We start from the raw sequence: 14,995 nt of genomic DNA, 5'->3' as shown, positions 1-14,995 counted from the left end.
TTTCCACTTTGTGATATTCTTCTAAGACCACCATACACCATGTGCACTGCAGATTCTTCCACATTCTCACATATGAATGACCAAATGCATGGATCTCCGCAACTGGGTTGACCCCAAAGTTCCCAAAACCGCCTTGAAATTCGATGAGATAATCGAATACACTAGTCTCCTTTGGTTTCGCTTGAGCTAGCGCTTGCGTTCGTCTAATTTTAGTTTAGAAGCCTTAGCGGAGATTCCCCGCCAACTTTGTTGTGTTTCTGATTTGCTAGTACTCTTCCGAAAAATTCCAGCAAGTATGTGGCAAAAAGAAAAAGTTTCCCATCCTCTTCCTCTTGAATCCGTTCTCCCTTCTTCCTGCGTCCCAGTTATCTCGGGACCTGAAAATTAAGAGCGTATATATAACATACCTCTACATATACTAATCGCCTCCCGAGCTCCTCCGGGCGTCTTCAAAGCTCAGAAACCAACACGATAACGCAATGAAGGGAACACTTCAAACGCTCACAGCCTTGCTCTTCCTTGCGCGAGCGGCGCTGAGCTCGCCACCAAACCTCAACAATCCCATCTACATAATTTCCAACGCGGAGGTACCCTCCCTCTCCCGTGGAGGCCTTTCCCCCGTTGGACAACGCCGCGCGAACAACTGTTTGCCTAAGGTAGGTCCATTGTTTTGTACCTTATGTCTGACCGTGTAAAGTGCTGAACAAAAAACACCTTTCCTTTATTTTGAATCTGTATCGACTTATGTCGCTTTTGGGAATGGCTTAGCTCTTCCAAAACTTGGATATTGGCAAGATTATTATGTGCCCGAAGAACAAGGGAAGCGATGTATGCTTTGAAACGCTCCCGACCACACAACCTACAGCAGACGCGCTCGGGTTGCCTATTGACACCAGCTGGTACGTGACTATTTGAGTAAACGCACTGTTCATCCATTTTTTTTTTACTAAAGCTGTACCCATTTTCCGGAATGTAGTGGTGCAGACGAGAAGACGAGCGACAACTGCGTCCAGAACCTGGTTAAGAACTTTGCCAAGACCAGCACACAAGCAATCCTCATCGTTTGGGTACGCCTTTTCAGCCACTTTTTAGTAGCAAACAAGTTGACATTACATGTACAATTTCTAGGATCAAGGCGAAGTCGGTACCCTCCTTGAGGACAAACTCGACCTCAACACAGGCCCGGCAGACGCTATTGACGGCGTGCAGTCAGTCCTATTCACTTCTTCGAAGTTTCAACATTATTTTCTCATACAACTTACACCTGATATTAACAGCTTTGATGTGTTCACTGTCGTCCACAAAGGAGTCATCTCGCAGGTCACCTCGCAGAACTGTACCGGTATTGATGGTATCGCGGCAGGCACGGACGCAAACTCACCTTCCGCCGCTGCTTTGGCGAAATCAAAGTCGAAGTCGAAAAAGAAAGAGAAGAGGGCGCTGCATCGACGGTGGTGATGATATTATTAGCGATGTGATTTTGGGGTGCAGTCGTACATGTGCGCCTGTGCATAGCACAGCGCATTGTATTCAGAGGGAAAGTCGATATTCGTTTTTTCGGTGATGTGATATTTAACAGGAGTTAAAGAGTTGAATTATTAGGCTGTTCAATGAATTTTTATTGAGACTATCTGATAACCCAGGTGAAAAATATTACAAGCAACTATAAACCCAAGTGACTCCTCGTCAATTGACAATACCTACTCCAACCCGATCGTTAGTACGAATATTGTTCCAAACGCGCCTCTGAGCAACCACGCGCCCTCTCAGCCTGTATCTTCACACACCGCCAATGCCACAGCACAAGTGCCATGCCCACAAGCACACAGCAGCCCACCGTTCCCCTCGCGCCCTGCAACATCACTCCCAATACCCCTCCGCCCTCCACATCCCTCGCCCCCCAGAATGTTTTATCGCTGTCAACAATGAGGAGCGCGAGCCCGTGCGAGAACACCGCGTACATGCTGATCAAACCCACAAAAGTGAGCGCAAGCGGCATGTCCCGACGAGTGTGGTGCCAAATCGAATAGCGCGCGTTGAGCTCCGAGGCGAGGATAGATGGCAAGCATTCATGTAGCTGGGTGAGGAGAAAGGAGCAGAAGAACAGCGCGCTGAGGATGCTCATCGGGAGCGGGAGAGAGGCGAGGGGCAGATCGATGGTCAGTATCATTTGGGTGAATTGCAGGAAGAGGCTAGGAAGTGAAGGCCGTGTGAGCATTGGGACAATAAAAAATGGATATTTGTTAGAATGACAATGGTGGACATACATCGGAATCAACGCGAGTTCCGCAGTTGTCAGAATTAATACACACATGCTGAATCTATCGCACACACAATAACCATGTTAGTATATCAGATCGAACAATGACAATCAAGGAAGACAAGGAAACTCACCCAAATAGCCACACCGTAAACAGGAAAAAAAGCCAAAACCCAACTCGCTCAATTATAGGATCCATCGGCAATGGCAGATGAGTTGCAGAATGCGCCGAGTTTTCTTCCTCGCCCTCCCACCGGTATGTAGTAGCAGCAATCCTGGTGGAACTCCTGACAGTTGTGCGCTCAAGTGGAGGGATCTGGTATCCCCGCATGTACTTGTGCGCATTATGAGAGCCCTGCATCTGCATTCTTGTCAGTGTTTTTGGGTTCAGCGGTTCGTTCGCAGGGGCGTATATGGGTATTGTCAAGGATTGGATGTAGTCGGGCGGGCTATCAGTCATACTGAGAACAAAAGGTTTAGTCCAAGTACAAGCTATAGATGACGAGAGATCGCAGCTTAAGGAAAGGAGGCTGAGATGGCAGCAGAAGGAAGAGTACTTATACACACTAGGCGCACAGGTTCCCATGTACACATACATCGTCCGAGCCGAATTAACCCTTGTCCTTGACGAAAGGAAAACAATGAAAAACGTATATGTGGTTGACAGGTGACATGGATTCTGCTCTGGGTGAGAACGGAAGGGGGCTGCGCCTCGAGGCGCTTGTAAGACTGCCTTGTATGGTTACACTTCAAATTAGACAAGACGGAGGCGAAGTCCAACCTTGAAAGTCGTGGGAAAGGGCAATTGTAGAGGCCACCCACAAGTCTAAACGAGATCAAGGACCTGAGAAGGGAAGGTGCTTATTATCTGAACATGAGCCATCGTTGTTATTAAGGGAAATGATAAGAGCTTAATGAAATGATTGAATGCCCTAGTTGTGTGTGTGCTTCCCGAGGCAGTGATTAAAACCAATTTGAGACAATTGGAAGAAATGATTCTGTAAAGAAAAGATGAAATGAGTTATAAATAAATAAAGTTAGTGGATTTACACGTACACAGCAAATTCCTAGAGCAAGGAGGGGTGTTGCGAGCGTTACCACATGTCAGCATATATCCTCAAAATACGAACTCAAGATAGTAGCCGTAATTACAGGAATCCGCGAAACGCGGAAAGACGTTGAAGTCAGATAGCAAAAGAACATTATCAATAGGCTTCCAAGAGGCCAATGAAGTTTCCATGATAATATATTGGATTTGAACGAGATGCTCAAGCAGGCAGAAGTACGATAATCTATGCTGTATGTGCAGTCGAATCCGCTTACAGAGCACTGGCACCTATGAGAGTAAATATACGCGTCAGAAAGAACACAAGAAAGCCAAAAGTATGCACAAAAATAACAACAAAGGAGAATACGCACCAGTAATGATATCCACCAGCTCGTTGGTGATGGCGGCCTGGCGACCACGGTTGTACTGCATCTGGAGGGTACCAATCATCTCTCCGGCATTCTTCGAGGCATTCTCCATGGCAGTACGACTGCGTGACAGATATAGAAAGGGATAAAAAGTCAAGTCAGATATACCACGTTTAGAACATAGGGTGGAAGAACGTACCGAGCGCTCTGTTCACAAGCATGTCCTTCGACAAGAGCGGCGTAGATGGCATTGGCAAGAGAGAACTCAGCGAGGTCCTTGGTGGCGTCGTCTTCGTTCTCGTAAACCTTGAAGGCATCTGCGGAAAATGCTGCTGTCAATGGACCAGAGTGTCAGCCAGTGATGTGAACACGCACCCGACTCGTTCAAAGCTGCCTCTCCCTTCACTTGCATAATAGCGGGTTCGTAGGAAAGTTGACTGATGAACTTGTTGTAAACGAGGACAACGGCATCGTACTTGATGCCGCTTTGGACGATGAGGTCAGCGACGGCGGCGGCGTCAGCGAAAGTAGGAATGTCACGACCGATCTGGTTGAAGGTGATCTGGTAATTGGCACCGAGGGTGCGTTGGAGCTGACCCTTGGACTTGTCACCAATAATGACGACGGGAGAAGTGGCGTCAATGGCAGCGTCGTTGGGTGAGACGCCGACGAAAGGCGAGTCTTCAGCACCGGCGAAAGCCTTGCGGGTGGCCTTAGAGACGGAAGAGTGGATACCACCGCAAAGACCCTTGTCGGAGGAGATGACAACGAACAGCTTGTTGGGTGTGGGCTTGTCGGAAGGAACGTGAGCGAAGACCTCTGAAAGTATGTTTTGGTGTATGATGTTGTGCCATATAAAAGGAACACGGACCCTTGTTAGCCTCGCCGTACTTCTTGCCGGCCTCCATGGCCCTCTGGGCCTTTGCGAGCTTGGTGGACGCAATCATTTTCATCGACTGCACGCGACAAAAATGAGCTCGACGACGACGACAAGCCCAACGCGACACGGACCTTGGTGATTTTCTCGATGTTCCTGACGGACTTGAGGCGCAGCTCAATCTCACGGAGGGTGGCCATGTTCCTGGCAGCGCCGAGGGCCGCTGGCTGGGCGACGACGGCGGCGCGGGCAAGTGAACGACGAGCAAGCATCGTGGACATCGTTCGTTTTGGAGAGTTTTACGGTGATTTGCAGCGTTGGCAGCGATGTCGGGCACTCTCGGCTTTGCATTTGTTTATTCCCACGCCTGCGGAGTTTGGATTCTCTGGTCTGATTGATCAAGTCGGTCAATTCAGTCTCTTTTCGCTAACTGACTGTAAAATGGCTTCAGAGGAACCGCTTTTTGACCCTTCCCTCAAGAAAAGAAAGAAAAAGGCCGTCGTGTTTATCGAAGACCCCCTCGGCGCCGATGCTGATCCCACAAAACCAGCACCCGAGACCATCGACAACACTACCATCAGCGGCGAGCCTGTCGATCTCGGGCCAACCACCGCCCATGAACTTATGGCTGAGGCTAAGGCCGTAAAAAAGGACAAGGAGGAGGAAGACTTCAAGGCGATGTTTGGCGATATGAAGAAGAAGAAAAAGAAGAAGGAGATTCCGATGGATTTCGTGCGTGTATTTAATCTTTTATCTTGGCCGATAATCTCACAACGGAGCAGGGCGATGACTCCGGAACGTCGACGCCAGCCCAGGTAGCTGGAGATGCTGCACCTGCGGAGAGTGCTACTATCACTGCCGATGACCTCGACTTCTCAGACATGAAGAAGAAAAAGAAGTCAAGCAAGAAAAAGGCCAACTTTGACCTTGATGCTTTCGAGAAGGAGATCAACGACTCCAAGCCAGCCAAGGCGTCGAAATCTGAAGGTGCTGAGGACGATGATGATGATGGCCCGGAGCCAGACGGTTCACATCTCGACAACATTGACGAAGAAGAGCTTGGCGATGATCCATTCGCCCGTCCTGGTGATGCGCCTGTTGGACTTGACGCTGGCAATGAGCCATGGCTGAAAAGCGATCGTGATTACACATATCAGGAGGTAAGTACCAAGGAACGCTTATAAGATGTACGACGATCTGACACATTTGGCCGATTAGCTTCTGACACGATTCTACGCTTCACTACACGCCGCCAACCCCTCACTCCTATCAAGCTCCTCCAAGAAACGCTACACCATCGCCCCTCCCCAACTCTTCCGTGAAGGAAATAAGAAATCCATCTTCGCTAATGTTACTGATATCTGCAAAAAGATGCATCGTCAGGTACGTTAGGCTACAAAATATGGGACATGCTTCATTTTTTGTTAATTCTCGCTGTATGATAGCCCGAACATGTCATCCAATTCCTCTTCGCCGAAATGGGTACAACAGGTAGTGTTGACGGTGCTGGACGTCTAGTCATCAAGGGTCGTTTCCAACAGAAACAAGTCGAGAATGTCCTTCGTCGTTACATGGGTGCGTTATCTCCTTTTGCCGCATATCTCACTGACACTCACATTTTTTTACTTGCTCCTATATTCATCTTCTTCCTCGTCTACTTTACACAGTCGAATATGTTACCTGCAAAACATGCAAATCGCCTGACACCCTTCTCACAAAGGAGAACCGTATCTTCTTCATGGCATGCGAATCTTGCGGCAGTAGACGTTCCGTCAACGCCATCAAGAGTGGTTTCCAGGCGCAGGTCGGAAAGAGAAGCAAGAACAAGACCGGGTAAACCTGGGGCATTCATTTCATATGTTGTGCTTTTGGTTTATTCTTCCCTCTTTTTTGCATTTTCTTCCTTCTGTATATCTCTTTTCATCCTTTTTGATCCTCATTTTCAATTTTCTTTTTCTTTGCTCAATGTCTCGCACATGTATGCACCCCATGATTATGATGGAGAATGTGATGATTAGAATTTCTTTCTGTGCCTGAACCTCTTCTTTTCTTTTTCAACTTCCTTGATTGTTTTCAAGTTTACACTGATGCAGCCAAACGCAATCAGCGAGGTCGAAGCATGGAACAGAACACAGGGTTGCTGCGACCTCAATTCTTGCATTGATTTTATTCATTATTCACAGCATACCCAACAGCGGAAGATGACAGTAAAATGGGTATAAGTATGAACTACAATCTTTCAATTTAGAAGATTGAAAAGGCCGATTAGATCCTCTTTTCCTCTTCTCTGCTATCGCCTCTGCCATTTACCAAAAGCTCCTCTTGCTCTTCGCCGTCCTGCGCCTACTAACATTTTCCCTCTCCACCTCCTCCTCGGTCCATAGCTCCTCAGTGCTAGCGATAGCTCGTCGGGTAGCAGTGCCTGGTGCAACGCCGTCGATATCGGTGCAGTTCTGCGACGTGACTTGTTTGATCTTTCCTTTGATCACAACGGTGAATATGTCAAAGCTATACATTTGGTTAATACGAACGGCGGTAAGTGAATGGATTGTGTTCAAAATAGATGGGGTTCTCTTGCTTACTGGATACCGTCGATGGCGTCTGCGGGGTCGGTGTCGAGATCCAGTGCTGACTCGAGCAGGGCACCAATTTCGTCGAAGTCCTGGATATTTGGACAATTAATTATCACAAAACGCAGAGGCGGATGGGGGATATGACTTGCCCAGACGATCAAAATTGCCTGTGTGCTCGTCTTGGCGAATTTCTTTGCGAGGTTGGTGACGCAGTTATCGTCTGTATTCTCATCCGCGCCACTGTTCGAATATCAGTTAGGGCGGTGAAGTGAGGTTGGGAATATGGCAATGGGAGGAGATTACCAGCTGGTATCGATGGGTAGGCCCAGCGCGTCGGCGGTGGGCTGCGTTGTCGCGAGTGTTTCGAAGCACACCGCACTGTCGTCGTTGCGCGGACACATGATAATCTTGCCAATATCCAGCGTTTGGAAGAGCTGTACCCTCACACCGGGAACGAGAGTGATAGCAAAACCAAGGATAGGTCGGACGTCATTATTATTGTCCGGACAAATAATGCTGCATGAGTGCTATTGAGCACACCACTCACCTGCGGCAAACATTGCGTTGCGCGCTGGAACCCGATGGGCGACAAGCCGGGGCGGAAAAGCGAAGGTGTCTCCGCGTTGGTGATGATATAGATCGGGTTGTTGATCAGCGGGGAGCTGTTCGCCAGTGCTGAGCCCGCCACGGAGAGGAGCGCTGCAAGAGACTGCAATGCACGCTTCATAATGATTTTAATCCCGGATGGAGTTTTTGCTCTTCGTGTTTTGGGTGAGCTGACGCACGGGGGAGGTCGGAGGCGCGTGTCCTGGTGAATGGATGTTATATATAAATGATTGTGTTCGGGAACTCAATGTTCCGTGGTTTTGAAGAAACAGCAGGAGGTATAGGAGGGAAAAAAGGAATGGAAAGGAAAGGAAAGGAACTCGATGGTCTATGTCCACATTCGATGGCAAATGCCCATCGGGAGAGGGAAACCCATTGTCCAGGGAAATAAACCACGAAAAGGTAAGGTACCGCAATGGTTCTCTTCGTTTCAGAAGTTTCAGCATTCGCGTAACAGCGTTCGAACTTTGAGCTGGTTAAAACCCGCTAGTCCGCTTTGGTACGTCCGAGGGGAGGCTACGGTGCTAGTACTCCGTCACATGTCATTCCAGGCCAAAGTCGGTGTTAGAGAGGCAGATTGGGTTTTTGGCAGCGGGTCCTTGATGAAGAAGATAATGGGAACCAGTCACAGATCGTTGGTGTGGGACAGCGTATGTTTTATTTTATTCATGGAGAACAGGAAGATTCAAGGAGACTCAATCAAGTTGAAGGGTCTCCCAGCGCCATGTGGGTTTCATTCCGAAGATGTTGCACTATGAAGCAATGGGTATGTTCGAATAAAATCTTAACCTCTTCGACGCTCACTTGACCATCTCGTGGGATTAACTGTTTATTAAATTTATTGCAGAAAATGTGAGTAATCCAAGCTGTCCGATGCAAGGCCACTTCGCAACTGATTGAAGGTTATACATTGAAATTTAACAAAAGGTCGATAAGGAGAAGTTTGATAATTCAACCCACTCAATAGGAAAGCCTGGATTCAATCATAGTCGTGGTCCTCGTTTCAAGAAAGGCAAGATGGGGGTTATGTCCACCAGCAATTTCCTGCACTGTATCAGGAGACCATCGCGCTTCCAAGGAGACTTTGAAGAGTGTTTCGAACTCACTTTCGCAGCGAGGGAAAACCTCCTTCATCAATAAATCCTAAACTAACACCCAAATTGTAGACTATCATCGTTTGACTTACTCTGCCGCAGCGCAACTGCAAGTCTATACTTCACATTTTTTAGATATTATCGCTTTTTACCACTTAATTCACTCACCTATTGGATACTTTGCGAGCATACTATATAGTATAAGGCGAGCCATACTTGGTAGACTGCGGGAACGTTAGCTGGGCATTTAATATATCGGGTGAACAGTGCGTCATTTTTTAGAGTTCAAATCTATTCTTGCAAGCATCCATGTTCGATGCCAAGTTAATATCATCTATCACCCTTCCTTGATATTCTAAAATCACAATAGCAACCCCATCGTGATGTGCACGACGCATCCTCGCGGCATCGATGAATACACCAAACTCTGCGAGCGCGTCAAGGACTTGCTCTCGACATCTTGTACTCGACCATAACATTAATCAGGGCAGATATGGGAGTCGGCGAATTACTGAAAAGCCTTTTCACCAACGGAGCGGCAAAACTGACAAACACTAGAAGGGCATATTATATGAGGAGCCTATTTCTTGTTTCGATGTGCCGATCTTTACCTGAGAACAGTATTGGGAGTCCCTTCAATACCGAACAGACCAAAGACCTTGAAAGGTATGTTGGATTTGGACTCGTACCAGTGTATTTTACATTATGTCCAGCCTTTTTGCCTCGATAGGGAAAGCATTGAAAGCGGGGACACTGAGAGAAAGATCGTCCGATAAAGATACGATCGTTCAACTTTTCGAAGATGCCAATAAGAAATTGGAAAAATATATCGAAAAATATCGCGTCTCCTTGAATAAATGGTATGCTACTCTTACACACATGCTCTCTTTTGTTGCTTGGTGTACTCTTACATTTTATTCATCAGGTGGACAAATAAAGTGGAGGGGATCAGCTCTTTTCCAGTGGCCACTGAAATGGATCAGAGAGCGATCGACTACATGAAAAAATACAGAGAAGTGCTTGAAGAACAGGTGAAGTTTTTACATACCTGTCCATTATTTATCGCATTCATACTCTCTGCTCATTATGTCCAGATATCGAAGTTAAAAAATGAACCCACCGTAACGTTGGATATATTCATCTGGGGAGAAACTCCATTCTCGTTCGACAACACCACAAAGAAGTTCAATGATCAACGAACTCAGATTGAGCCTGGCAAGTGATCTGAATTTGTGAAACGACAATTCGGTGTATTAACATTACATGTGCAACAGTTATGATAGAATGTACCGCTAACTTTGACATTCTGATGCACAGGATCATCGAATACACCGTCTTGCACCGCAGGAGTCGGACGAAGGACCGGGTATTGAGTAGCTTTTCCCTAGAACTTTATCCACAATTCTACACCAAGGTCCCTGTAAATGCGGAGGGCTTCGGTAATGGGACGCGCACAATACCTTCTATCATTCCTTGGGAACCAGTATCCATTTGCAAAAACAAGCCGTTGAATATCATCGTAAATCGGAGCCGTACCGCTGAACTGAAGGAATTTTATATCGTCACCCCTGAAGGTCAACAAGTCTCAGTTCCTAAGCTCTATTCAAATGCATGGGTCTTGCAAGGTCCAATGGAATCACCACGTAGTTTTGCGGTGCGCCGAAGAAGTAAGCAAATAAATCTGGTGCCAGGTTTCAAGTTATAGTAGCTGACCTCGACTTGCTTGCACAATCAATCAGCTGTTTCCAATTCGTTGGCCATGTGGAAAGGAATATCGTTCCCAATTGCCGAGCCTGTGAGCAAGTTGTTTATAGTCGCAAATCGCGTTTATGTTCAACGTTGGGCACCCTTATTAATTGGATACTAGTATGACCCAAGCTCCGACCACGACAGTATAATGTCTGATAGTACGCAAACAGGCTCTGAATACCTAGCTGTCAGTTTTCATTTAACAATGTCGTCTATCGTGGTTTTTTCTGACTAATTTGTTCTTATTCAATTTAACAACAGAGTATACGATATCAAGAAAACCTAGCTGAATCGAATTTAACCCTGGTAGGACCGACAAACCGTGTTCCATCAAACACTGCACCAGATGCAAATCCACCTTTGCCTTCAGAACCAGTAAGTTATTTAAACCAGAAATGTCAAAGTGTGTATACACTGATTATTGAAAACCCACAGCGTCCCAACGCTACCAAGCAGTCGATATCCCCTGTTGTTGAACCCAACAACCCCCAAAGTCTGGTCAAGTCAACCGAAACTGCCGACAACAATTTAGGTTCATCGGGGAATGCAGATATACAGGAACCCATTGAAGATGGTCAAGAGGAGGGAACTTCTCAAGTAGAGCTCCTTCCTGGATGGAAATCCACTAAACTCCGTCGTCCGGTTGATGATGCAACAACAAGGGTCGGGGTGGCCACCCCTGAGAAGGCTAAATCCAAGAAGTGGTACCAACGGCTTTTTGGAAGATAAGTTGAAGATGATATGGTTTCATGTACATGTAGGTAGATTTAACGTGCAAATGTTGAAACAACGGGAAGGCTGGGTCCTATAGTCAATAGCCAGCCAGAGATCAGCCTACAAGCTAAAAAGGGACAATAAAATCATATTGCGCAGCACAGATTTTACAAACTAACCCCAAGATTCAGTACAATTACCATTACAAATGGTAACAAGCGGTCTAGTCCATGACAATCAGCCGCAGAACGGATGATCGAAAACATACGTGGTTAATAAGCAGTACAAAGTAGTAGTCCAAGGGAATGGGCACATCAAGACTCGAACGTCTGCGCCCAAAAGTCCCATGACGAGCTGTCGTCCATGCTAGCATCATTATCCAGCGTAGATTGGCCATTCAACGAGGAAGACGCATTCATCTGGGTGAGGAACTCCATTCCAAACGATGTGAGGGATGCAGGGTCCGGCGAGAATGCGGTGGAGTCCGACGACGACGAGAAGGAGCCAAAGGGGTCAGTGACATCGCCTAGACTAAACGGACCCACGAAAGGCGCTTGCGGTAGGGTCTGTCCACCCAGCATTCCGAGGAAGCCTGCGAGCTCCTTTCCAGGGTATTGGTGAGAGCGAGACGACGACTGTCCACCGGTGACGCTTTGATCTTGAGTATGTGCGAAGACAGAGCCTTGACCGTGAAACAAGTGGTTAGAAGGGTTGGTGGTTTGATTGTCATAGAATAATGAGGCCTCCGTGTTTGGTTGGCTAGATAATGTAGATTGCTGTTGCGAAAAACTGTGAACAGGTGGAGCACGATGCACAAATGTAGAAGGTGAATAGTTAGAGAATACCGGACTAGAACCTGGGCTTGGGCTGCCATTAGACACACTGCTGGGTCGCAGACCCCACGGATCGGGCACAGGGATGCTGGAAGGGCTGGAAGAAAACGGAGACGCGGACGATTTCGGAGGAGTCTGTATCGCAATCGGAGAACTCACAGTCGCAGAAGAATTGGATTGATGAACCGGGGAAATAGTAATAGTAGGTGACGCAGAAGGAGGAGGCGTAGAATCCGAATGAGGAGCTTGACTTGCGGAGTGATTTCGGCCATGATTCAGTCGACGAGGCCTGGACTTGGAGATAGATGAGTGTCTGCGGATGTGACCATTGGAAGAAGAGCGAGATAGCGTGGAGGGCGGGTCATCATCATCATCATCGCCGTTGTACTCAGGAACAGTCAGGCTCCCAACAGCGGAGGATGTGATAGCTATCGTTTTGCGTTCCAAAAGGGGCTTAAGTTGGTCATGCATTAGGGTGTTCAAGATGCCGGCTATGTTGGTCGCGCACTGCCACGACCGCCCAATCTCCTGAAGATACTGCATTACTAGTTTCTGTTGATCCAGTGAATGGCGAAGCTCCTTCTGGGCGACACGGACTCCAGAGCCAGCTTGTATGGCTGTCAGCAAATAGACAGTGCCAGCAGAGAACACGGTTTGTATGAGGGTGATGGGACAATAACGAAGGCCGTACAAAGAACGCCATGTTGCGAGTAGTTCCATGATGTTCTCTGCTGCACGGCGACAAAGCTTGACATGGTCAATTTCTCTGTCAGTGCTGTATATGGGCCGCGATTTGCGGTGGAAGAAGGGGCGGTGAAGGAGAATGAAGAGCCACCAATAGGCGAGGTGGAGCATGAGCTTATGTGGCGTGGCCGTCGGACGAGATTTGACAGTGATTTCGAGCTCGGGAGCAAGGCTGCCTCTCCAAGTATTGAGCTTCAAACTGGTGTGCATGTCAGACAGAAATATAGATAGAAAATTGAAATGAAACTAACTCAATATCGCTAATTAATTCGTCAACCGCAAAAGGACGGCTGCGAGCCCTGTTGAGACCATTGCTATACAAACATGGAAGTTGAGTTGAATGAAAGAAAAGGAATATGTTTATAATACACTTACATGACATCCATGATGCGTCTTGATATCAAGAGCAGCTCACATGTTGCCTCGAAGGTCTTTGTAAGATAGTTTGGCTGGGGATCGACGCCAGAGGGTGGATGTACCCACGGCATCTGGTCGTATTCGGCGTCAACAAAGGGCAAAGCTATGTCTTTGCCCGGTTCCGCCTCGCTGGGGGGTGTGACGCAGAAATCGCGGCCCACATACAGAGACCAACAGACATCTTGGCTGAAGGTGGTCCAGTTTGCCCAAAGACGATCAAGCCTATCGGCTTCGTCTATTAGACCAAGCTTGACCCATTCTGTACAGTCAACATTTAGACCGACTGTCATTAAACCGTCAGCTAGATTATCAACGCAACTATATGAGGAAATACGTACGTGCTTGTGCAGTACGCGCGCTCATGCCAAAGTACATATAGCCGAGCGTCTGCTCGCCCTGTGAACTGTGATAGCTGGCCAGTATTGACAACGCGTGAACAACGCAGAGGTTGGGCTTCTGGCATTCGGCTTCAATAAAACTCTTCGCAGTGTTGGCAAAGTACTGTCGAGCCTTGAGGTCCCGGAATCTATGGTCATCGAGAAACGCCAGGGCCAAAGCCACCAGAGCGTTGTGCAGCATGGGAGAGTAATGTGGTGTTTTCGGAGGAGGCTGTGAAGAGGGCACGGATAGCGCGCGGTACATATCCCTCAAGAAGAGGGCGGGTACAATGCGGAAGCACCAAGAAGTGAAGAATTTGAACAGGAGATCGAGGGCTCTGTGGACATAAAGAGTACCGTCAATGAGGATAGTCGAGGTGAAAGAGGATGTGTACTGACTTGTCATGGGATCTTCGGTCTAGTGGGACAGCAGTTGGGAGATGCCGCGACCAGTCAAAGTCAGGGTTGCAGTACTCGTCGTTGACACCATCGACGGCGAGCACGTATGTTGCATCTGGGTTGGAGGCGAGAGCAGGGAATCGCGAAGGCTGTGGGGGAACGTCTACGGAAGAAAATATAAAAGGGGACGTTCTCCCGTGGTGGATAAGGCGTCCTTCCTCGATCTAATCGTAATAGATGAGTTACGTCCATCGAAACTACGGGGCTAACGGGCGTACCTGGAGGCTCTGGGGAGGTATACATATCTCTTTCGCTGGATCACCATTCTCCGAATCGTGTTCATTGTCCTCATCGCCCACAACGGTGACATCAAACTCATGGTCGAGGTTAGTCGAGCTGCTGGATGGTAGATCGGTTTCTTGAGGTCGAGAAGCGCGAAAGTCAATCGTTCGATGGGAATGGTAGTCCTGGAAGCATTCGTCTAAGAGGGATTCTAGGTAGTCGGCGTATTTGCGATACTCGTTGTTGCGGACGGCCAGGTTCTCAGCGCGCTTGTGTAGGGCTTCGAAGTGTTGCTCCGTCCGGGGTTTGCGCACTGGATTCTTCGTCCATGCACACTTAATAGATACAAAAGGAATCAGTACAACGCTTCTTCATACATATTCCGAAGCAATACGAACCTCTTGTTGACGACCTTGTTGTCGACATGGTTGACAAACAGGCTTGATGCCATCGCATTTGGTTTTCCTAAAGATTTTCAGTACTTTACCACGCTGTTGGCGATGACTATGATAGGCACTGCTTACTTTCTGGCGCAAACGTCGCAGGCGGGATTGTATGTTCCACGACCACGAGGGTTTCCGGTACCAGAAGATTTACCAGCTTTCATAATGGCAAAGGTTTGGAGGGTTCAAACGTGAGAACCAGAAAAGGGTC

The 14,995-nt window shown here is 47.8% G+C and overlaps 7 protein-coding genes across 7 annotated transcripts; 3 read left to right on the top strand and 4 right to left on the bottom strand.

Annotated features, from left to right (window-relative positions):
* Positions 1-479: 479 nt before the first annotated feature.
* Positions 480-1,458, top strand: JR316_0012885 (uncharacterized protein; the record flags this gene model as incomplete). The annotated part of the gene is made up of 5 exons (XM_047898503.1): positions 480-656; positions 769-899; positions 977-1,067; positions 1,129-1,208; positions 1,278-1,458. The coding sequence occupies 5 exons, from the start codon at positions 480-482 to the stop codon at positions 1,456-1,458; spliced, it is 660 nt and encodes a 219-aa protein (XP_047742051.1).
* Positions 1,459-1,717: 259 nt separating this feature from the next.
* Positions 1,718-2,720, bottom strand: JR316_0012884 (uncharacterized protein; the record flags this gene model as incomplete). Its single annotated transcript, XM_047898502.1, has 3 exons — positions 1,718-2,192; positions 2,268-2,321; positions 2,395-2,720. 3 exons carry the CDS (start codon positions 2,718-2,720, stop codon positions 1,718-1,720), a joined length of 855 nt encoding a protein of 284 aa, XP_047742050.1.
* Positions 2,721-3,579: 859 nt separating this feature from the next.
* Positions 3,580-4,825, bottom strand: JR316_0012883 (ATP synthase subunit gamma, mitochondrial; the record flags this gene model as incomplete). Its single annotated transcript, XM_047898501.1, has 6 exons — positions 3,580-3,596; positions 3,680-3,798; positions 3,876-3,993; positions 4,052-4,495; positions 4,548-4,632; positions 4,688-4,825. The coding sequence occupies 6 exons, from the start codon at positions 4,823-4,825 to the stop codon at positions 3,580-3,582; spliced, it is 921 nt and encodes a 306-aa protein (XP_047742049.1).
* Positions 4,826-4,994: 169 nt separating this feature from the next.
* JR316_0012882 (putative eukaryotic translation initiation factor 2 subunit beta) lies at positions 4,995-6,390 on the top strand (the record flags this gene model as incomplete). The annotated part of the gene is made up of 5 exons (XM_047898500.1): positions 4,995-5,285; positions 5,336-5,713; positions 5,772-5,936; positions 5,999-6,128; positions 6,221-6,390. The coding sequence occupies 5 exons, from the start codon at positions 4,995-4,997 to the stop codon at positions 6,388-6,390; spliced, it is 1,134 nt and encodes a 377-aa protein (XP_047742048.1).
* Positions 6,391-6,859: 469 nt separating this feature from the next.
* JR316_0012881 (uncharacterized protein) lies at positions 6,860-7,853 on the bottom strand (the record flags this gene model as incomplete). Its single annotated transcript, XM_047898499.1, has 4 exons — positions 6,860-7,061; positions 7,136-7,366; positions 7,430-7,560; positions 7,674-7,853. The coding sequence occupies 4 exons, from the start codon at positions 7,851-7,853 to the stop codon at positions 6,860-6,862; spliced, it is 744 nt and encodes a 247-aa protein (XP_047742047.1).
* A 1,678-nt stretch (positions 7,854-9,531) lies between these two features.
* Positions 9,532-11,304, top strand: JR316_0012880 (uncharacterized protein; the record flags this gene model as incomplete). Its single annotated transcript, XM_047898498.1, has 8 exons — positions 9,532-9,686; positions 9,752-9,857; positions 9,921-10,045; positions 10,144-10,493; positions 10,566-10,621; positions 10,694-10,762; positions 10,837-10,950; positions 11,011-11,304. 8 exons carry the CDS (start codon positions 9,532-9,534, stop codon positions 11,302-11,304), a joined length of 1,269 nt encoding a protein of 422 aa, XP_047742046.1.
* A 299-nt stretch (positions 11,305-11,603) lies between these two features.
* JR316_0012879 (Nitrogen assimilation transcription factor nit-4) lies at positions 11,604-14,948 on the bottom strand (the record flags this gene model as incomplete). Its single annotated transcript, XM_047898497.1, has 8 exons — positions 11,604-13,065; positions 13,118-13,180; positions 13,242-13,542; positions 13,622-13,998; positions 14,060-14,283; positions 14,338-14,676; positions 14,740-14,806; positions 14,866-14,948. The coding sequence occupies 8 exons, from the start codon at positions 14,946-14,948 to the stop codon at positions 11,604-11,606; spliced, it is 2,916 nt and encodes a 971-aa protein (XP_047742045.1).
* Between the last annotated feature and the right edge of the window lie 47 nt (positions 14,949-14,995).

The sequence above is a fragment of the Psilocybe cubensis genome, chromosome 13, assembly GCF_017499595.1.
Source record: "Psilocybe cubensis strain MGC-MH-2018 chromosome 13, whole genome shotgun sequence".
In the NCBI taxonomy this organism is placed as follows: Eukaryota; Fungi; Basidiomycota; class Agaricomycetes; order Agaricales; family Agrocybaceae; genus Psilocybe; species Psilocybe cubensis.
This window is presented reverse-complemented; position numbering and strand designations above follow the sequence as displayed.